Genomic DNA, 23,155 nt, shown 5'->3' on the forward strand with positions numbered 1-23,155 from the left:
GATGGCTCAGTGGGTAAGAGCACCCGACTGCTCTTCCGAAGGTCCAGAGTTCAAATCCCAGCAACCACATGGTGGTTCACAACCACCTGTAACAAGGCCTGACGTCCTCTTCTGGAGTGTCTGAAGACAGCTACATTGTACTTACATATAATAAATAAATAAATCTTTAAAAAAAAGAAAAAGAACCATTCTTACAAGAGAAAAAGGGGTAATAAAAGCATTTACTAGTTGAAACAAGTAAATTTATTATGTGCAAGTTCTTCAGTCCTATAATTAAGATAAGCCATTTTACAACATTATTAAGTTTTTAGTATTTTCAAAAGGGAAAGATTCATTTTGGAGTTTAAGAAAGTAAGTATTTTACAAAGCATGACATCTGAAGTGGCTTTCTCACAATCAGCACAGTAACAGGCTCTTCTACCGGGTACACTCTCCAGTGTTGCTCCTAGCGTGAAATCTAACAAGGACCGTCAGCAAGGACTTAACATTTAGAACTCAAGGCAGGAGATATTTAAACAGGAAAACTAGCGATCGAAAATGCAAAACACCTGTCGCTTTAGCAAGGCAACTTACATAATTAGGTATAAATTATTAATTTATGATGCTTAAGGTCCTAGCATGGACTCGGGTACCTGCCTGCTTCTGGAGCCCAGAGTGCATCCCTCTGGCCCTGGGGAGGTGACTGTGGAGCTGGGCCTCAATTTGCTATGGGGAGGGGAGTGGCTTCAAGCTGCACGTTTCTCTCCTTTGGACCCAGGCTTAAGTCAGGGCCATCTTGGCTCTGAACCTCTCCATTTTTGTGGGAAGAAGACTGACCATCTCCTTACTAAGTTCTAACTCAACCTCGATTTCCTGGGCAGCCTCGGGGTGAGTCTCACAGTAATCAACAATAAATTTGTAATGTTCCAAAGATGTTGCCAAATTCTCTAGCTCTTTCTTGGGATCTGCAGTGATGATTTTGCCATACAGACGAGCTACCCGGAATTTAGCTAACATGGCCGGGCGGAGGACGTCTTCCCCAATGTGCTCAGGAAAGACTTTGTTTGGGTCTCTCAGGGAGTCTAGGAAGAGCTGGTAGTACTTGAGTGCCGACTTATTCAGGCTATTTATTTTTTTGACAATGTGTGAGTCGGGGTCCCTGAGCTTGTCGGCAATGGCGACCTTCAAGTCCATCATGTCATAGTACGCGTGTGCAATTTCAAACTGAATCTGCCTGCTGACCAACAGGTAGTACTGTGGGTTCAAGTCCACAGTCAGGGGCTCTAGCATGGCTATTCTGCGCTTGTGCATCTTGCACCGTCTCTCCATGTCAGCCTCAAAGAACGAGAGCACCTTGAACAGAGCGCTGTGGTCCTGGACAACTTCAATGTGGTCAGTGACATACCCATCGATCTGGAAGAACTCTTTTGCCTCATACACATAGTGCTGACCCAGCAGGAAAAGTTCCCTGGCTTCTTCAAAATCTAAGGGCCTCAAGTATCTCACTTTCTCCTCCACTGCAGAGATGGCATCGCACAGCTCCCCGGTCCCAAACTGCACAGCCCTTTTCCTGACGTTCTCCTCCTCATCCAGCTCCTTCTTCCTTAGAGCTCTGAGCTCCGACTGCTTGTCCAGGTCAAGCTCTCCTATGTTGTCCTAGATGAAGAGGAGAAACCACAGTGAGGCAGGGCACCAACTCTGGAACACACCTGTAATCCCAGCAGTTAGGAGGCAGAGGCAGGAGGACTGCAGAATGGACTAGCCTGAGCTAAACAGCAGGTTTCAAAGCTGGTTGCAGATACAGAGCAAGGCCCAGTCTCAAAGAACAAAGAGCTGGGGCTTGAGAGATGGCTCTATTGCAGAAGACCCAGGTTCGGTTCCCAGCACCGAGGCTCCCAACTACCTCTAACTTCCAGAGGATCCGATGCCCTCTTTTCACTTGCTTGGACACCAGGCACACATATAGAACACAGACATGCTCATATACTCCTCATATACATAAAATAAAGGAAATCTTAAAATACAACAACAAAAACGCAGGAGGCAGAGGCAGGCAGACCTCTGTGAGTTCAAAGCCAGCCTGGTCTACACTGGAAGTTCCAGACAAATTGTCAACCTACGGATAAGATCTGACAGAAGGTGGCTGGCTCACATCTGTCACTTCAGTTCTCATAGCTAAGCTGTCCCAGGAGGGCTGCAAGGCTGAGGCCTGGGTTACACAGTGAGTTCCAGGCCAGCATATACTACACGGTGGTATCTGCCACCGATCCTGACAACCTGAGATTGTTCCCCAGGACCCTCATGGTAGAAGAAATGAACAGTGTCCTTCAAGTTGTCCTTTGACCTCCCACACATGCACATGCATGTACATGTATGCACACACTAAAGAAATAAATCAACTAAATTAAATATATATACAAATCAAAAAATAATGACAGTGCATCATGGCTGAAGTAGGTTATGATCTTTTCTGAACATGTTAGGTGAGTGTTCCTCTAAGGAGCCACACCACGGGCCCACTGAGATCTGAAAACCTTTTTTCTTCCCAAAGATTTATTTATTTTTACTTGTGTGTGTGTGTGCATGTGTGGTCCAGGGAGCCCCAGGCTGGCTCTAACTCATGGCCTGAGGGCCGGGATCTTACCCACATGCCACCCACCCCGCACCAGACATCTCCTTACTGCACCCACAGCCTCTCAAGTCTCTGGAGGTAAGGGTTCCTGTAGGCTAATCTGGCCTGGAACTTGTTACAAAGCCAAGGATGGCTCTGAATTTCTGATATTTCTGCCTCCCTTTGAGAGCTGGGATTACAGGCCCACACCACCACACCATATGCAGTACTGGGGATTGTACCCACGGCTCTGTCATGCTAAGTCGGTACACTATTATCTGAGCCACATCTTCAGCCCACAGAATGTCCTATCTTAATGTTCTTTTCCCAAAATGATCTTTTCTCAAACTTAAGCTTCTGGGTTTATTATTTTTACAGCTTTATAAGTTCTATATTATTTACAAGTAAAACTATTTTATTTCCATGCACAGAGAAAAAAGAAAAGCACAAAAATAGAAAACTTAAGCCAGGCATGGTGGTACACGCCTTTAATCTTAGCACTCAGGAGGCAGAGGCAGGCCGATTTCTGAGTTCGAGGCCAGTCTGGTCTACAAAGTGAGGTCCAGGACAGCCAGAGTTATACAGAGAAACCCTGCCTAGAAAAAGAAAAAGAAAAAGAAAAAAAAGAAAAAGAAAAAGAAAAAGAAAAAGAAAACTTTATTTTCTATTTTTAAATAGGTAATTTATTTCATTTTGTAATTTATTTTCCTTCTTGGTGGCTAGAAATTAGGGTCCCACGTAGATTAGTAAGAATGATGAAGGAATAGCTAACATTTAATAAGGCCTCAGTGTATTTCAGATGAGTTTATCTGCGTGTGTGTGTGTGCGCGTGTGTGCTTGTGCACCATGGCACACGTGAGGACAGCTTGCAGGAGCTGGCTCTCTCCTTCTACTGTAACGTGGGTCCTGAAGATCAAACTCTGGACCTCAAGACTTGGTAGCTTTATCTGCTAAGCCTTCTCACTAGTCCTGCTTAGGTACTTTCTGAGGCCTTTATATGTTAACTCTCATAACAACAGGGTTAAGCAGGCATTATCATCTGATTTGTTTTTAAGAAAACTTTAGTAAAGAGATACTAAGAAAAGGACCAGAAACAGAGCTTCAAAGATGCTGAGCTGTGCTCCCACCAGAGCTGCGCTCCCACCAGAGCTGCGCTCGCACCAGAGCTGCGCTCCCACCAGAGCTGCGCTCCCACCAGAGCTGCGCTCCCACCAGAGCTGCGCTCCCACCAGAGCTCTGGAGCTATGCTTCACTTAACTGCTGCTGCACTTAACAGCCATGCTTAAGATTTTGAACTTTTAAGATTTTGTCAGTCCAAAAGGCACCACTTCAAAGACATAAAACTGAGTGAGAACTACTCCCTGCCTTCGAGGCCCTGCAGTCTAACACTAATTAGGCCGTGTGTGGTGGTCGTCTCTGTGATCCTAGCACTAGGAGAGCTGAGGTTGGAGGTGGGCTACAGGTCTGAGGCCAGGCTGGACCACCATAGCAGCAGGGCTAAACAGAGAGCCTGTCACCAAGCAGGCTCACAGCACAAGCTCAGGAAAGACTAAAAGACAGGAGCACCACGAGGAGGGTCTCGTGTATTCTCTTAGTCACTTGTTTAGGTCTCATTAAAGGCCTGTGCCACCACACCAAACCCCATCTTCTCTTTCTTCCTTTCTTTTTAAAATTATTTTTTATTGTATGTGCATAGATCTGTGTGCTGGGCTGGTGCCTGGTAACTGTAAAGACCAGAAGACGACGTCAGCTCCCATGGAATGAGATACATTTGGTTGTCTGGCAGGGTAGCAGATGCTTTCAACCCCTAGCATCTCTGAGGCCCTTACTCAGTTTTGTTTGGCTGGCTGGCTTTTGTTTTGCTTTGTCTTTTAGAGACAGGGTTTCTCTGTGTAGCCCTGGCTGTCCTGGAACTCACTCTGTAGATCAGGCTGGCCTCGAACTCACAGAGATCTTCCTGCTTCTGCCTCCTGAGTGCTGGCATGTGCTACTATGCCTGGCTTACAAAATAGAATTTAAGTGATTTAAGACTATGAAGTTCAAGAAACAAGACAGTATCTGTGGAGGATAAAACCCTGCTCATGCAACAATTAAGTTTTAAAAATAACCACTACTTCCTGGGACAGTTATGTAACAACTGGGATTTGATGCTGACCCCGTCCTCCACAGTCCTGACAGCCTAGCTGAAGAAAGTGTTCCAGAACGAGGGGTGTTTTGTATGGTCCTTACCAGCTGTGGTGCACCACCATTATCCCAGCATCTGGAGACTGAAGGAGGAGGATGGAGAGGCTGAGGAAAGGCTGAGGAAGGACTGGCTTAGACTACAGAGAGACTGTTACAATGAAAAACTGTGAGTAGGGCTGGAGAGGGACTTCCGTCAGGAGAGTGCCAGCCATAAGCACAAGGACCCCAGTTGGATCCCCAGGACCTACACAAACATGCTGAGCACGGTTTTATAACCCAGGTGCTGGGAAGCAGGACAAATGCATTGTGGGCTTGCTGGGCTACCCTGCCAGACCTAACCACCTAGCCCCAGGTCCAGGGAGAGACTCTGTCCACAGGCAGACATACACATGCCCCCAAACTGACATATACACACAGGCACCTAAACACTCAAGTGTTCTACACACACACGCACACGCACACGCACACGCACACACACACACACAAAGTAAAACTCAAAACAACAAAACACACAGTTGGCCTGATGAGCCAGCCCCACTGAAGCTGCAGGCCACTTCCACATGCATACCTGCATGGAGAGCTGTGCGTTCTGCATCAGAGTCAGGCAGTACTTGATCCAGCATCTTGCTATTTCCCCTTTCCTTTGATGGTAAAGCTCTGGAACGTCTCCTTCAACTTCAGGAGCTAAAACCACACAGGTAGGTCATGGTCATGTCGTCTGCACTGTGCACTGTCCTCTGCTCTCAGCTTTTCCTGAATACACAGCAGTGGACCCTCGCTAAGCAGTGGCGTACCTAAGCCCTGGCCGTGAGGCACTCATTGTTGGGTTGCAGATGCTCCCTGTTTTCTTATGTCTCATCTGCAGTAAAAACTATGTCATGGGCTGGAGAGATGGCTCAGTGGTCCTGAGTTCAAATCCCAGCAACTAATGGTGGCTCACAACCATCCGTAATGAGATCTTACTCCCTCTTCTGGTGTGTCTAAAGACAGCTACAGTGTACTTATATACAATAAATAAATCTTTGGGCTGGAGTGAGCAGGGCCAGGGAGAGAGAAGAAAAAAAAAAAAAGTTAAACAAAAAAAACAACAAACAACAAAAAACTAGCTGGGCAATGTGGTGGTACACGCCTTTAATCCCAGCACTTAGGAGGCAGGGGCAGGCAGATTTCTGAGTTTGAGGCCAGCCTGGTCTACAAAGTGAGTTCCAGGACAGCCAGGGCTACACTGAGAAACCCTGTCTTGAAAAAAAAAAAAACCAATAACAAAAAACTACCGTCACAATGTATAGTTGAGGCACATAAGATTCATATGTATTCTTCATCAGCTCTTAAGCTGTATTTTTAATACATCACTACACACAATCAAACAGGTGCTCCCTGTCTCAGTCCTTCTTCCCACAGAGGGGTATGCTATCTCCAATCCTTCCTATTATGAACAGTTCTAGGCTACAGATCTCTATATACATCTGTCCAGAATCTGGACCGAGCTCTAGAAATGAAATTTACTAGGTCAAACAGTTTATACGATTTAAAATATTTAAATAAAAGCTGCCTAATTATTTTGACAGATGCCATACCCACAGTACTCTGTGGGACAGAGCATGAGGGGAACCCTGGCCACCGTCATTTCTCCCCTTTGCCCCACACCTCCTGGCCTCTGTGCTGGGATTGGCTTGCCTGCACACACAAGGCCTCACTTCAATCCTTAGCATCACATGCACACAAAGAAGCAACCAAACAAAACCTCTCTAAGAAAGACGGTGTGAGAAGACACCTTATGTAAGCAGTACATAGACCAAAATGTCAATCGTGGCAAAAAGAAACATCACAGAAACCCCAAGTGATAGAGGACGGCTGATGAGACAGAAATGTGCACTGCAGGAAGGACGGCTTGCCATTACATGTCTTGAATCCACGAGAGCGAGAGAGCGAGAGAGCGAGAGAGAGAGAGAGAGAGAGAGAGAGAGAGAGAGAGAGAGAGAGAGAGACCTACTCTATTGTTTAGATTGACCTGATACTTGAAACATAGCCCAGGCCGGCTGACTGGCCTAAGGTTTGTGGCACTCCTCCTGTCTCAGCCTCTGGGGTGCTGAAATTCCAGACATGAGCCATTATGGCTAGCTGAAGATATTCTCATTCTTAGGAAAACATGCATTGAAGTATTACAGTTGTAAAAAGGCCTAATGTTAAAACCTCCACACAACTAGGTCAGAAAGAAAAATAAGTACAGATTCACAAACGTCACCAACAGTGGAATGGGGCAGTAGTGGTGCAAGCCTTTAGTCCCAGCACTTAGAAGGCAGAGGCAGGTGAGTTCGAGGCCAGCCTGGTCTAAAGAATGAGTTCCAGGACAGCCAGGGCTACACAGAGAAACTTTATCTTTAAAAAAACCAAACCAAACCAAGACAAAACAACAGAAAACCCAAACAAAGGAACAAATGAAAAGCAGCAGTGGATTTAGGGGAAGGTGTATGGTAATTGTCTTCTTACAGCTTTCCTAAAGCTTCCATCAGTTTCAGAGTTGAGAGCTGGAGAGACAGCTCGGTGGTGAAGAGCGCTTGCTGCTTTCGTAGAGGACCCTGGTTCTGTCCGCAGCACCCACACCGTGGCTCACAACCATCTTTTTTTTGGGGGGGGGGGCTTTTCAAGACAGGGTTTCTCTGTGTAGCCCTGGCTGTCCTGGAACTCACTCTGTAGACAAGGCTGGCCTCGAACTCAGAAATCTGCCTGCCTCTGCCTCACGAGTACTGGGATTAAAGGCATGCGCCACCATGCCTGGCTCTCACAACCATCTTTAACTCAGTACTGCAGAATGAGAACCCTCTTCTGACCTCTGCAGGCACCATGCACACATATGGCACACACACACATGCAGACAGAACACTCATACACATAAAATAAAAGAAACCAATCTAAAAAAAGTTAAAGTTTCAGAATTCTGGGCAGACCTGTTTTTAACTATGCAGTGACCTGGGTGTGGCGCACACCTGTAACTGGAGCCCTTAGGAAGCTAAGGCAGGAAGATCATGAACTCAAGGCCAACATAGGCAAGATCATCTGAGTGAGAGACCCTCTAATGAAACGTGCATGCAAACTTACTGTCTTCTGTAGCTGGTATTTTTCCAGTTTGACCAAAAATAACATTAGCAGCTGACAGACAATGTCTGGCTTCCATAAAACAGAGCTGTTGGGAAAATAAGCAAGAACAAATGTAACTATGACAAAGCCTTGTTGATAACTAGCGGTATCTATTAATATGAGGAAAGCTATACTATCAGGAAAAGTTCCCACTAAAGGGGTCTTGTAGTGTTGATGGAGAACAGTATTATCTGTTAAAAGAAAACTACCCCGGAGAATAAACTAACAATGTCCCACACTCCAATGGGAAGATAACTGAAGACTGACAGTCCACCCAGTCACAGTACCCTGCACTGCGATAAGCACACAGGGCGTCCTGTGCGGCATCAGCTCACCATGCCGCCCTCAGGTGCAGCCTCAAGAGCCAAAGTCCCACACACAGTCCATCCTTAGACCATTTACACTCTGTTAGAGGACTGCGGGCTTGTGTGAGGGTTAGGGATCCTTTTTCTATTTCTTTTTTCTTTCTTTTTTTTTTTTTTGATTTATTTATTTTATATATATGAGTACACTGCCACTGTCTTCAGACACCCCAGAAGAGGGCATCAGATCTCATTACAGATGGTTGTGAGCCACCATGTGGTTGCTGGGAAGTGAACTCAGGACCTCTGGAAGAGTAGTCAGTGCTCTTAACCACTGAGCTATCTCTCCAGTCTGCCCCCGCCCCCACCCCCCACCCCAAATTCCCCTTTTCTAGGAAGAAAGTCCTATCTTCTTCACTAGTCTATCTTCTTTTTTTTTTCCCCCCTGAGACAGGGTTTCTCTGTGTAGCCCTGGCTGTCCTGGAACTCACTTTATAGACCAGGCCTGCCTCTGCCTCCCAAATGCTGGGATTAAAGGCGTGCAGCACCACACCCGGCATTAGCCTATCTTCTAAAACCTTTGGAGGAGACAAGAGAATGAGGCTACCCACTACATTTTCAAGTTAACAGATTTCTACAGATAAACTTTCTGGAACTACTTTGCCAATGCTTGTAAAGAACTCATGATTCAAATCTGGGCCCAGAAAATGTTTTGGACACTTTAAGAACATCTCTGTGTCAGCCGCGAACACTTGCCATCTGTCATGAACATGCATGATCACCCAGCAGAATGAAGCCTACCTACAGATGGAAGGCGCCCTCGTTAGAGAACGCCTGCTTCCTGGCAGTGAGCTAGGAAGACTCGTTTGGTAGAGCTTGAATAGTGATCGTGTTCCTTCACTATCACACTGAGTTCAGAGCTATCACTGAGACCAGCCGGGTGCCATGAGCTCCAACAGGATGAGCAGCCGCAGGTCGCCTGAAGTAACTTACTTGGTTCTGTAGAGGCGCCTAACCATGGTACCAGATAGCCTTTCTATGAGTAGCCACTGCTAAAGACAGAGGGCCTTGTGCCCCCTGGGTAGTTGGCTAATATGGGACTCGCCAAGCAGCACAACTGAAATAGATGCAGATGGTAACAATATCAACATCACTTTCAAACATGGGTCCAAGCTCTCTTTTTGTAACAGAACTTAGCTAGTTGTGATGTAGAAAAACCCAAAAGGTATGGGGTCCAGGGAAGTTCATGAAAATTACCACATGCTCCACAAAAGAAATGTTTAGCAACTTCAAAGGCACATGGTATCCAGTGCCAGTATCCATACATTTCTGTACTATGAATATCCATGGAGTTTTAGGTGTTAATTAAAGTTGTACTGAACAGGGGCTGGCGAGATGGCTCAGCAGGTAAGAGCACCGACTGTTCTACTGAAGGTCCTGAGTTCAAATCCCAGCAACCACATGGTGGCTCACAACCACCTGTAATGAAATCTGACGCCCTCTTCTGGTGTGTCTGAAGTCAGCTACAGTGTACTTATATAAATAAAATAATAAAAAAAATCTTAAAGAAAAATTATTTAAAAAAAAAAAAAGTTGTACTGAACAAAGACATTTAAAATTGATAAAAGGGGCTGGAGAGGTGGCTCAGCGGTTAAGAGTACTAACTGCTCTTCTGAAGGTCCTGAGTTCAAAACCCAGCAACCACTCACAGCTATCCATAATGAGATCTGACGCCCTCTCCTGGTGCATCTGAAGACAGCTTAGATGTAGTAATAAATCAATCTTTAGGCCGGAGTGAGCAATCTTCATTTCCAGCAACCCCATGATGGCTCACAACTGTCAGTACAGCTACAGTGTACTCATATACATAAAAATTAATAAATACATCTTTTTAAAAATTGATAAAACAAACAAGGGGGCCCCAAAAGCTGGAGGGAGGGGGATAGCAGAGGGGCCTCTCAATGATGACCACGATGAAATGGAGCTATAGGGGCTCGGTGTGACTGAATGCAGAAAGCCTGACTTACAAGCTTGATCTGAGACCAAACTCCTAGAAGCGATTCCGCAGTCACCGCTGCCCTTTCTCTCCTGCTAAAAGTTTTTCTGAGTGACACTCTGCAGGACATAACTTAGGGGCTCATTTGCAGAACCAACTAACAAAGGCTCAGTGGGAAAAGGTTGAGGGGCAGGCGCAGGCCACCAAGAGGTGAGAGAGGGATGCGATGCTGGTGGGCTGAGATTTACCCAGGGTCAGAGCTTTAGGAATCAGAGCTGCACCAATGGGCATGGCGGTGCGTGGTGCTACAGTCACAGCTCTGGGAGGCAGAGGCACACAGACCTCTTGGAGTTCAAAGTCACTCTGGTCTACAGATAACCAGTTTGGCCAGCCAAGGCTACACTGTGACACCCTGCCTCCTCCACTACATACACAAATTTAAAAAAAAAAAAAAATGAAGGATTTTAGTATTAGAGACTAAAGGACTGGCCAGGCAGTGGTGGCACACGCCTTTAATCCCAGCACTCGGGAGGCAGAGGCAGGCGGATTTCTGAGTTCGAGGCCAGCCTGGTCTACAGAGTGAGTTCCAGGACAGCCAGGGCTACACAGAGAAATCCTGTCTCAGACAACCAAAAAAAAAAAAAAAAAAAAAAAAGGATTGGAAAACATGTACTCAAAATACACCATGCTAAGTGATTTGGATAAGCAGCTCTAATGCTCTAATTTGTCTCTGAGGAACAGTTCAGAAATCTGTCATAAAACCTGGAACTCTACAACTCAGCACATATTTTTAACATCAAAACTGATTATTGGAGAGCAGCTAATTCTGAAAAGTAACTGAAACTCATCACATGCTTTTATCAAAGCCCACATTTAACTGTCAACTTCCTCAGACAAATTCTCATAGTTGTAAGATTAGCATTACATGAAGATAAAAAGTTTTATCTGCAGCAAGATAAAAATCTGCAATTGAAGGTAAGACATCCCAGAAGTAAAATGTCTGCGCTGACACAGAACCCGACTGCTGTTAGGTAGCCTGCCCTGAGGAGACAGCGATATGCAGGGCATGACAAAAATCAGCACTCAGAGATTCAAATGGAGGGGGAGGGGAGGCCGTGAGCAGGACACTGCATGAACTGCTCAATGATAAATAAAACCGTTATCTGTTTTAAAGATTCCGAGCATCCACGCGTCCAAGCGTCCCAGTGCTGCTTTGCCGAAGCAACTGGCTGCATTCTCCACCCGGCTTTAAGCCCTGCCCTGCTGGCCCCCGGCCTGACCACTGTCAAGGCTGCTGGGGAGCCGCTGTGGACACGGACCTTATTGATGTAGAACTGTGACAGAGTAGCAGCGTTGATGGCCCACTCCATGGGGTGGTAGGCATTATGTTCAAGCTGGCGTTTTAGTGTGCTGTGGCAATAATGAGCGGCCTTCTCGAACATTTCCATGTGCTGGTAGACTTGAGCCAGGTAATACAGGTTGTGAGTATAAACCTTCTCAAATCTGTGAAGGAAAAAAATTGACATTTGCATAATGGCTTACAATTTATAAGAAAATCTCATACATAATTGTGTTGCGCATGGCCCTTAGATCTGACAAACAAGGAAACTGGGTCTCAGAGTTGAGCAAAGTCATGGAACTTGTGAGCCGCAAATGGAGGTTTTATCCACACTGCCCCCTGGAGGAGCACTGCGAAGCAGCGGACACCAGGTATGCAGTCTTTAAAGTTTATCTTTAAAGTGTTAAATAATTATTTTTATCATCCTGTGTGTTTATATGTGTGACTGCCACATGTTTATAGATGCCAGCAGAAGCCAGTGAGAGTATAATCCCCGGAGACAGAGTTACAGATGGTTGTGAGCCACCATGTGGGTTCTGGGATTGAACCTGTGTCCTCTGCAAGAGCCGCCAGTGCGTTTAACCTCTGAGCCATCTCTCCAGCCCCAAGTGTGTATTCTTTTTTTTTTTTTTAAATATTTATTTATTTATTATATGTAAGTACACTGTAGCTGTCTTCAGACACTCCAGAAGAGGGAGTCAGATTTCGTTATGGATGGTTGTGAGCCACCATGTGGTTGCTGGGATTTGAACTCAGGACCTTTGGAAGAGCAGTCAGCACTCTTGCCGCTGAGCCTTCTCTCCAGCCCCCAAGTGTGTATCCTTGAGCAAGCACTAGTGAGAGACTTTGAGGTATTCCTGTGGTCTCTATGAAGACTAACCTTTTTGATCTCTCTTGTTCAGTAAGTTTCTCTTCTTCAGGAAGAAAATGCTCAGTCGGGTCAAGAGGCGGGCTCCCAATCTGTGGTTAAAGAACATGGCTCTTTATAACTTTAAACACAAACAGCAAGCGCTCTCTCCTGGAGGGACTGCAGAAATGACCTTTGTCTTTGTCTGAGACAGCTTCACCATGTGACTCTGAGACACAGGCTGGCCTCAAATTCATGGTCCTCTTTCCTAGAACTATGGGCAGGCAGATGACTCAGGGGTTAAGAGCACTGCTGTTCTTCCAAAGGATCCAGGTTCAATTCTTAACACTCACAGGGCAGCTCACAACTATCTCTAACTCCAGTTCCAAAGGACCTGGCACCCTCACACAAATGCAGGCAAAACACCCATGCACATAAAAATGAATGAATAAACAAATAAACAAATAAATCAATCTTTAAAACGACAGGGTCTCACTCTCTAGCTTAAGCTAGCCTAGAACTACTCACTATGTAGTCCAGGGTAGCCTCAAATCCCCATCAATACTGCCGTCCCAGTACTCTGAGTGCCAGAATTATGGGTGTGAGCCGTCATGCCTGGCTTTAGTTCAATAATTAAGTATTTTGTATATTACTTTGTCTACTAAAAAGGCTCTACTAAAAACCTATATAAACAGCCAATGGTGGCGCATGATTTTAATCCCAGCACTTGGGAGGCAGATCTCTATGAGTTAGAGACCAGCCTGGTCTATAGCAAGACTACACGCGCGCGCGCACGCGCGCACACACACACACACACACACACACACACACACACCAAACCCTATCTTAAAAACAAATAAACAGGGGTTGGAGAGATGGTTAAGCAGTAAAGAGCACTGACTGCTCTTCTGAAGGTCCTGAGTTCAATTCCCAGCAACCACATGATGGCTTACAACCATCTGTACAGCTACAGTGTACTCATAAACATAAAATAAATAAATAAATCTTAAAAACAAACAAACAAACAAACACACACAAAAAATAAGAAAAAAAACAAAACAAAAAACCCGACATAATTCTGGAAGAAGAAAGGATGTAATTCTAATCTCAAAACAAAACCAAACCAAACCCAGCTAAAATAGGCTCCCAAACACCACCTTATTGCAAGGGCTGACCACCTGGGTTTAATCCCTAGAAAAAGGATGGAAAAAGAACCAACCATGCATGGATATATAATGTGGTGTACACACAAGTAAATGAAATAAAACAGAAAATCTACAAAAGCATAAAAATAGTGATTTATATCTTCTTGGGTAATGGTGCTTGACCTGTCAATACTAATGAAAATCAATTCAGGGAAGCAAGGGTAGTGTTTTGTTTTGTTTTGTTTTTCGAAATGGAGTTTCTCTGTGTAGCCTGGGTGTCCTGGAACTTACTCTGTAGACCAGGCTGGCCTCAAACCCAAGATACATTAAGTTTTAACACTACTTTTTCAATAACTAAGTAAGAACCAGGGGTCACAATGATTACTGTCTCAGGAGCCAACCTCTTATGCTGTTTCCTAATCTATGAAAATGTGTCAATCATAGCACATCCTTCATACAGCTTCACAAATCCATTACAACATGAAGGCTTCTGTGTGGGCACAAATGTTGACCCTTTGTGAGGACAGTCCCAACAAGTCTGTCCTTGCTATAGCTTCTGTGGTGCTTGGGAATGAACCCAAAGGCTAGCGCATGCTATTACAAATAGTCTGTTTCTTGAGCTTCACCACAGCCCCATCCTTGCTTTAACTGAATTCATCAAGTTCCCAAGGACAGTCACACTTTCTATACAGAATCCGATCTTACACTCTGCACTATCAGAATGTAAGGTGTTATTTGTGGGTCTATTTTGGTTGGTTTTGTTTTGTTTTTGAGATTATAATTATATAATTTCTCCCTTCTCTTTCTTCTCTCCAAAGTTACGTAGGCTTTTTTTTTTAATTTTTTTAAAAGATTTATTTATTAATTATACGTTAAGTACACTGCAGCTGTCTTCAGACAGTACAGAAGAGGGCGTCAGATCTCGTTACAGATGGCTGTGAGCCACCATGTGGTTGCTGGGATTTGAACTCAGGACCTTCGGAAGAGCAGTCGGTGCTCTTACCCGCTGAGCCATCTCACCAGCCCTACGTGGGCTTTTTGTTTGTTTGTTTTTGTTTTTTGAGATAGGATTTTAAACATAAGATTTGAATTCTGGCTGTCAGCTGACACAGCATAGTCATTTGAGAGAAGAACTGGATGGATCAGATTGGTCTGTGGGTGACTAGTTGATTACTAATGGATAATAGAGAGTCCAATTTACTGTGGGATAAACCGTTAGTCAATGGCCCTGAACTACGTAAGAACGCCAGCAGAACAAGCTAGCAACAGCACTTTCCCATGGCGCCCAGCTCCTACCTCAATTCCTGCCCTGACTTCCCTCAGTGATGGACCCACGAGTGTTAAGGCCAACAGACCTTTCAAGTTTCTCTTGGCCAGAGTGTTTCATCGAAGCAACTTGACGCAAACACCAACTGAATTGCAATGTAAGAGAGTAAAAACTCGGACTCTGCAGCCATCTGGAAGGTGATTTAATGGCTTCCCTTTTCTAGCTAACAGGAATTAAGTGATCTATCATTTCATGTATATCACTCAGTTAGTCTGCTTTTTTTTTTTTTTTTTAAAAATCATTTTATATACATTGATGTCTACACGCCTCCTTTGAGGCTGGTGCCTAAGGAGACCAGAAGAAGGCGTCAGATCCCATAGAACTTAAAAGCAGATTTAAGAGGGCTGGAAAGATGGCTCAGTGGTTAAGAACACTGACAGCTCTTCCAGAGGTCCTGAGTTCAAATAATAAATGGTGGCTCACAACCATCTGTAATGATATCTGATGCCCTCTTCTGGGGAGTCCGAAAGGAGCTATGATGTACTCACATATAATAAATAAATAGGTGGGATGGGGTGGGGCTGGAAGTACTTCTAACTGCTGAGCCATCTCTGCAGCTCCCTGTTCTGTTTTGTTTTTTGGGTTTTTTGTTTGTTTGTTTGTTGAGTCAGGAACAGGTTCTCATGTAACCCAGGTTGATCCTAATCCTTCTACATGGCTAAGAATGAGGATGACCCAAGCCTGCTGCCTCACAGGTAGGCACTACCATGCAGACTTCACTGCTGAGGGATGCCACACCTCTGTGGTCCTAACTGAAATGGAGACATAACTAAGCACAAAGAGCTGTGCTGTGTGTAATGCTGCCACAGACATAACAGCTCTGAGGAATGATCACAGACTTCTCCCAGTACTTCCTCAGGGGTAACATGCTAAGGCACACAGAGACAGAGGCAGGATCTCTCCGAACTCAAGGCCAGCCTGGTCTATACTGTATATAGACCACGGTATTGGCTAGCAAGAGCTACAGTGAGCCTCTGTCTCATATAAATAAAGTATCTAACTTAGAAATATTTCCAAGAAAAAATGTTCTTAGTGGTGTACGTGTGATAAAGGCCTATAAAACACATCCCACCCAGGAGTTCTGAAAGTCCAGGCTGATGTGATTCTGTCTGTTCCCATCTTTATCCTCAAGGGGAGGGAGCCTAGTGATGGTCCTTTTCACAGCCCACTCCACATGCTGCCCAGGGTGGTGCAGTCTAAACCATATCTAGCAAATAACACTGGCCAAGCAAACAGCAGTGTACAGGGTACGTGTCACACTTAGAACTCATTCTTTTTTCTTTGATACCATCATTTTGGTATAGGAACACACTTTTTGTATTCCAGTCTAAGCATGCCTACTAATGAAGCAATAGAGTATGTCACTTAAAATGTGGGTTCTGGTAGGGGAGCATGGACCAGTCCTGTAAGAGCAGCACTTGGGGTGCTGAGGCAGGAAGCTCAGGAGTTTGAGGTCATTCTCCTTCTTAGTTACAGTGAGTTCAAGACCAGCCTGGGTTACATCAGAACCTGTCTCAAACCCACCACAACAATAACTGAGTATGTCATAGGTTGAATCCCCATACTCTACTCTTTATTCTGGGTGAGTCATTTAATTTCGGGGGATGCTCTATAAATTAGGACAGTAACAATGGTTAAAGGAGTTATTACCTATAAACCACTGATAAAGAGTGTCTGTAGGTACTCTAAATACTGTTTATGAAAGAAAGCACTGTTGACATCTAAGACTGTGTCTCTTAGGCAGAAGTGGCACCTCACTCACTGTTCCTGAGCTGGAGACAGAAGGATCATGAGTTTGAGACCAATTCTGGCTACACAGTGAATCCTGTCTCAAAAAAACAAAAAACAATTAGCATATTATAAATGGGTTTTAAAGCCAGTAACAGCAACAGTGATAATTCATAGAAAAATACTGTACATGATAATTTCTTTCCTAGAGAAGGAGAGGAGAGGCAGATGGTAACTGGCTGGTTTGCCGTCTTGAGGACTGTGACTCCTGAATTGAGAATTTCCATCTAAGTTCTGCAGAGCCTCTGAAACTGGTCAGCCCTTTTTGAACTGCACTCCGTGGGGAGATTGGAAGCTGCAGTGGGTCTAGCCCAGCCCACTATGGGCTTCTTATACAGAGATGCATATGCTGCATTTCAGACATGGGTGAACATCATCAGGAAAAACAGGGCCCCGAATAGGCTCCCTCATACAGGGCTCTCAGAGCACAGTAATCAGCAGCATAAACATGACCTTGTAAAAAAGCAAACTCTCAGGCCCAGCCCAGAACTGCTGCAGAAAACCCTGAAGCCAGGTCTGCTATGATTTTGGGCTTGGTTTACGACAGTCTTGGTGATGGCATAGCTGGTCTTGAACTCAAGCTCCTCCCCCAAGTTGCTGGCATTACAGGAGCCTCCATGGCCTATTGAGGCTTAACAAATCTTTTGAGTGCTTCTGATATCACACCACAGCCACAAAGATTTCATATGTGTTGCGCAGGTAGTTTGTTTCCCTCAAAGCACTGCTGTCTTTAGTGAAAACAAAATCAATTCTGTAGTCTAAATACAAAGATGAGCTGGAGACGGCTCAGTGGTTACGAGTACTGGCCACTCTTGCAGAGGATCTGGCTGGGTTTAGTTCCCAGCACCCAAACAGTGGATTCAAAACTATCTGTAGGGCTGGTGAGATGGCTCAGTGGGTAAGAGCACCCGACTGCTCTTTCAAAGGTCCTGAGTTCAAATCCCAGCAATCACATGGTGGCTCACAACCATCCTTAACAAGATCTGACTCCCTCTTCTGGAGTGTCTGAAGACAGCTACAGTGTACTTACTTATAATAAATAAATAAATCTTTAAAAAAAAAAAACTATCTGTAACCAGTTCCAAGAAATCTGATGCCCTCTTCTGACCTACAAGGGCACCAGGCATGCATGTAGTGAACAGATATACACACAGCAAACACTCATACACATAAAATGAATACATTTAAAATAAATTAATACTTAAAGTATTCAAATGGCATATTTGGGTAATATTAGAATATTCCCTTTATGATTATATTAAGACTATCTTTGCAATTATACTGTACAGGAGGATTAGTTTTTTTTTTTTGTTTTTTTTTTTTAAGGGAATGTATTTTTTTAAATTTTGTTTTGATTATTTATTTATTTATGATATGTAAGTACACTGTAGCTGTCTTCAGACACTCCAGAAGAGAGCATCAGATCTCGTTACGGATGGTTGTGAGCCACCATGTGGTTGCTGGGATTTGAACTCAGGACCTTCAGAAGAGCAGTCAGGTACTCTTACCCGCTGAGCCATCTCACCAGCCCGAGGATTAGTTTTAAGAAGCTATCTTCAAGCCAGGCGTGGTGGCACACGCCTTTAATCCCAGCACTCAGGAGGCAGAGGCAGGCGGATTTCTGAGTTTGAGGTCAGCGTCAGCCTGGTCTACAAAGTGAGTTCCAGGACAGCCAGGGCTACACAGAGAAACCCTGTCTCGAAAAAACAAAAAAAAGAAGAAGCAGTCTTCAATATGCAGTACTAAATTCAGACACCTCTAAAGAGAAATTTCTGGATATATTGATAAATCCCATTAATACCATAAAAAGGAAATTCCTGTGTGTGCACGCATGTGTGCTTGTGCTTGTGTTCCTCAGGAACCAACACCTTGTTTTATGTGCCAGGGTCTCTCACTGGCTCGGGACTTGCTGAGTTGCCTAGGCTGGCGGGCCCCGAGCTCCACTGTCACCTGTCTCTGAACGCAGCACCGGCATTCCAAGCACCTCATCCAGCTCCTTGCTATGGCTCCTGGGGGTCAAATTCAGGTCTTTATGCTCTCAAGGCAAGCATGTCATAAAGGGAGCCACCTCCACAGCCCACCAATTCTTGACTAGTTTTAACCCAAATTTACATTTTTATCTGCATGTAACACACCTCTTTCATGTACTGATTGTACAGTGCTTCCGATGACTCCAGGTAGGTCCGGGCGGTTTCAATCTCTTCCCTTTCAGACCACAAGATGCCCAGGTTATTCTGGAAATCAAAGAAAGGAAACACGGTAGCCGGATGCATCCAGTGAGGGTGAGTCATAGTGTCAGTCAGCGTTTCCTGATGAAATGGCAGTGGGCTTTTGTTAACGTGGCCCTCTGTTTTCACCATGTCGCTTCCTGCCCGTGAGCTGTCCCGCTGTCATGTTACTACAGCCACAGTCCATGTGGCCAAGGCAACCTGGACTAAACCTGAAACAGACCATTCCTCCCTTTCAGTACTTTCAAAACTATTGTAACTAGCTATGACATGTACAGGAACATTACTGATATACCTTATGAGGTAGGGTGTGTGTGTGTGTGTGTGTGTGTGTGTGTGTGTGTGTGTGTGTGTACGTGCATCTTTTAGGTTTGTTGATTCAAGCAGGGTTTTACTACATAGCCCTGCCTGTTCTGAATCTTCCTGTGTAGACCAGGCTAGCCTGGAACTCCCGGGTTCCGTGATTAAAGGAGTGTGCCACTTGCCTGGCTCTATGCATCTTAAGTATAACATTTACCTTATACTTACTTTCCTTGTTTGTTGAACTGAGCTCTTAGGTATATCATTACTACATATGCAAACAATGCTACTTAGTTATTTTTAAGTTTTAGTTATTATGTTAGTGTATGGGTATTTTGCCTACATGTATGCAGTATCTGTGGAGGCCAAACAGAGTGTGGGATCTGCTGGAGTTACAGATGGCTGTGAGCCTTCATATGGGGGCTGGAATCCAACCCTTAACCTCTGGAAGAGTAGCAAGGGCTCTGAACCACTGAGCCATCTCTCCAGAACACCATGAGATACTCTTACTTTAGATGCACCAAGATGTCAAGCATGCATCTGTAATCAATAAAATACAGTATACACTGCAGATACCCAAAAAGCTGTACGTTAATATCCATCCATCTTGTGTGTACATACATATGTGTGTTTATACTGAGGTGTGTATATGGAGGGTTACATATGGGAGACCTTTCTCTCCTTTTAACATGCAGGTCCTGGAAATGAAACTCAAGTTGCCAGCCAGGGCTAGCAAAGACTGCTTGTACCCCAAGCCACCTCTCCAAGACCTCAAAAGGCTTTAAATTTCTTAAAAAAAAAAAAGCCAAAAAAAAACAACAACAAAAACCCTTGATTATTCTGTTGCTGTGTCAAAATACCCTGACAGAGACAACTTTTAAGGTAAGGACTTCCTTGATTTCAGTTTGGGAGATTGTTGTGCCGGGGAAGGGGCAGTGTGGCCGGTGTCACTGAATCCACACTCAGTAGAGGGAGATGTCGGCACTTGCTGCCATTATCCAAGGGATGTGGCCACTCACGGTCAGAGTTTAATCTCTTTGGAAACCCCCTCCCAGACATGGCAAGGGGCATCTCTTGGTTGATTCCAAATCCAGTCAACACAGGGTTAAAGCTTATTTTAGCAATCGATGAAGTGGATTACTTTATTTTTTTTTTTCCTTTTGGTTTTTTGAAACAAGGTTTTTCCCTGTGTAGCCCTAGCTGTCCTGAAACTCACTGTGGAGACCATTCTGGCCTCAGAAGCACAGAGATCCATCTGCCTCTGTGTCCCAAGTGCTGGGATTAAAGGTGTGTGCCACCATCAGGCTGAAGTGTTGCTTGAACTGAACCTCTTACTAACGTCTTTAGCTCACAAACAAACACGTAAAATATCCCTGTCTGTGCCACCTACTGGAGCTGTGAGCAAAAGGGACAGGCAGTGCTTGTTATTATTTGGCTTTTAATTTTATTGAGCCATCATAAAAGAACATGGCATACCATTTTTCTTCTTAGTTTTTTGAGACTTTCCTGAAAGGCCTACCTACCCAAAAATCAATCTTAGTAAATATTCCCTGGTTCACATATCTGGACTGCAGGATGAAACCATCTATATCCCTAAGAAAGTAACCTGGCACAAGGGAGTCCGACATTACTTGTCTTTTTTCCCCATAGTATGGAGATGAAACCTGGAATGCTAGGTAAATGCTGCACCACTGAGCTATACCCAAGGGCCTGGAAAACTCTACCCACTATTTGAATTTTGAAATGTTATGTTCTCTAAAGAAGAAAGTCACACTTGCTGCTTATAAAAATGTGAAGGATGGAAGGAGAGAGCAGTTTGGATCAGATAGAGTTAGTCCAAACAAGAGTTAGTCATGGTGGCCTATTCGTATAACTTCAGCGGGGAGGCTGAAGTGGGGAGGGATTATGGGTTATAAAGTAAGCCTGGGCTACAAGACTCTGTCTGAAAAGAAAAGGGGGAGGGGGTCCTTGCACTCAGGAGGTGAAGACAGTCGAAGTTAAGCACTGCAGACATGAATGCATGTCTAAACACAAAAAATAAAAAGCTATTAAAAGGTTATTGAGACAGTTTAAGGTATATTTTAAGATTTTGGCCATTAAAAAAAAATTTTTTTAAGATAGGATTACGCTTGCGATCCCTTGTCGTGTTCATTCCATTCGAATCACGTTGGATTATTTCTTCACAGAATGAAACTAAGCTTGTCATAGGGTTGGGAAGCGCAGATTCGGACGCTTATTTTTCCTGCCCAGGACTAAGGAAAGTAGCAAGTGAGGCTGGAGTAGGCGGCGAGAATTCAGAGGGAGTTGGCAAGCAGATGGAGGGTAGGTGTAATGACAAATTAAAAGGGACTAAACTTCGCTATGAAGCCCAGGCTAGCCAAGAACCCAAAGCAATCCTCCTGCCGCATCCCCCCGAGTAGTGGGATTTCAGGCCGGGTGTTGTGCGATGCTGGGGACTGAACCAACTGAGAGACGCGCGCAGCCAGGACGAGCGTTTCGGATGCAGGACTCCCGCCTGAGCCTCTCACCTGCGCCTGGATGTAGAGAGACACACAGCCGAGCGACAGGCGGTAAGGGCGCAGCAGCGACAGGCACCTGACCAGATGCTCCTCGCCGGCAGACAGTTCCTCCGTGTCGATGTGGTTCACGCCGAGGTGGAACTCGATCACCGCGAGGCGCAGCGCCCGCTGCGCTCCGGGGCCCTCGGCCTCCCGGGGCTCGCCCGCGCCCAAGGCCTGGTCCCCCGGCCCATCGTCAGCGGCCCGCTCGTCCTCGTCCTCGGGCGCCGGGCCCAGCAGCGCGCGCACCTCCTCCAACAGCGCGCGCGCGCCGTACTTGGACTTGTACGGCTCCTTCTCCGGGTTCTTGTGCAGCTCCACCCGCGACAGGGCCAGCGCTGCCTGGAACTTCTCGCGGATCTCTGGCCCCGGAGCGTTCGCCATCGCAGCCTGAGCTGACGGCCACCTTCCCCGCCCGTGGACCGTCAGCCACTGGAGGCCTCCGCGTTGCGACTCTTCACTTACGACGCGTCGTGACGGTGGGGCGCCGACCAATGAAGTCGGTAGAGGGGAGCGCTAGACGCTTGGCAGCAGCCAATGGGAGGGCGTTCTGGTCGCCACAACAGCGGTCGTCAGGGAAACGAAGCTGTCAGGGAGTACAGCGCTTTCCGCTGCCACCCGTGAGCAGTATGGCTTCTCCCGCTTCATCCCAAAATGTAGTTTATACAAAAGTGTTCAGAATCAGAATGATTCTTAGGGGTAAGGTACTTGCCTATCGTAGACTCAATCCCCAGCTTAAATGAAATTCAGGATATTGTTAACACTAACATCTTTCCATAATTGCTCAGTTGATAGGCAGGAATCTTTCACTATTAATGTATTAGGCTATCACAGTTAAAAATTATAGTCGTAGGAAACCTGTACCACGGTCTCAGGGATCAAATTCAGATCCTCAGGCTCAGCCTCCACAGCCTTTACTCACTAGAGCCATGTCACACCACCACCGCCCAGCCCCTGAAAATTTTATAAAGGCTCCGAGCTAGGCATGGTGCCAATGATCTGCAGGCTTATATACAGGGGCCAGTGTTGATATGTATCATAATGCTAAATTCTGTAGCCTACGATTGAATTCTCATGTTTACCAGCTTTTGTTGTGCAAACTTTATTCCTTAATTTAAAACTATTGGTTAAATAAAAATGGCTACAGCCAATAACTGCAGGCATCTGAGGTAGGTGGGTTTCGTTGTTGAGCATTGGAGAGGGGTAGAACAAGAAGAGCCAGGAGAGATGGACCATGAGTACACCGCCAGGACAAACGACCAATTACTTGGGGGAACACTGCTGGGAAAGAAGCCAGGCCAGCAGTTGGAAAAGTAGATTAGAGATTATCCCACAGTAATTGTCAAAGCCACATAAATAACCATAGTCTGAGTCTCATTTATCTGTAAGCTGGTCAGGGATAAGCTTGGTTGA

General features: G+C 45.3%; 1 protein-coding gene across 1 annotated transcript; it reads right to left on the reverse strand.

Moving 5' to 3' along the window:
* Window positions 1–220: 220 nt before the first annotated feature.
* On the reverse strand, window positions 221–22,201 carry Kif1bp (KIF1 binding protein). The gene is made up of 7 exons (XM_021204796.1): window positions 21,713–22,201; window positions 18,792–18,890; window positions 12,430–12,509; window positions 11,530–11,713; window positions 7,874–7,958; window positions 5,343–5,458; window positions 221–1,635 (listed from the first exon to the last, which is right to left on the reverse strand). Exons 1-7 carry the CDS (start codon window positions 22,124–22,126, stop codon window positions 760–762), a joined length of 1,854 nt encoding a protein of 617 aa, XP_021060455.1. The 5' UTR covers window positions 22,127–22,201; the 3' UTR covers window positions 221–759.
* Window positions 22,202–23,155: the final 954 nt, after the last annotated feature.

The sequence above is a fragment of the Mus pahari genome, chromosome 9 (genome assembly GCF_900095145.1).
Source record: "Mus pahari chromosome 9, PAHARI_EIJ_v1.1, whole genome shotgun sequence".
NCBI classification, from domain to species: domain Eukaryota; kingdom Metazoa; phylum Chordata; class Mammalia; order Rodentia; family Muridae; genus Mus; species Mus pahari.

Bases quoted from the DNA above. Each gene is read 5' to 3' on its own strand.
- Kif1bp (XM_021204796.1), bottom strand. From the start codon at position 22,126: ATGGCGAACGCTCCGGGGCCAGAGATCCGCGAGAAGTTCCAGGCAGCG. The intron at 18,891-21,712 runs GTGAGAGGCTCA...TTTGATTTCCAG, and splicing joins CTCTCTACATCCAGGCGCAG to AATAACCTGGGCATCTTGTG. The intron at 1,636-5,342 runs GTATGCATGTGG...CTCTTCATCTAG, and splicing joins ACGCACAGCTCTCCATGCAG to GACAACATAGGAGAGCTTGA.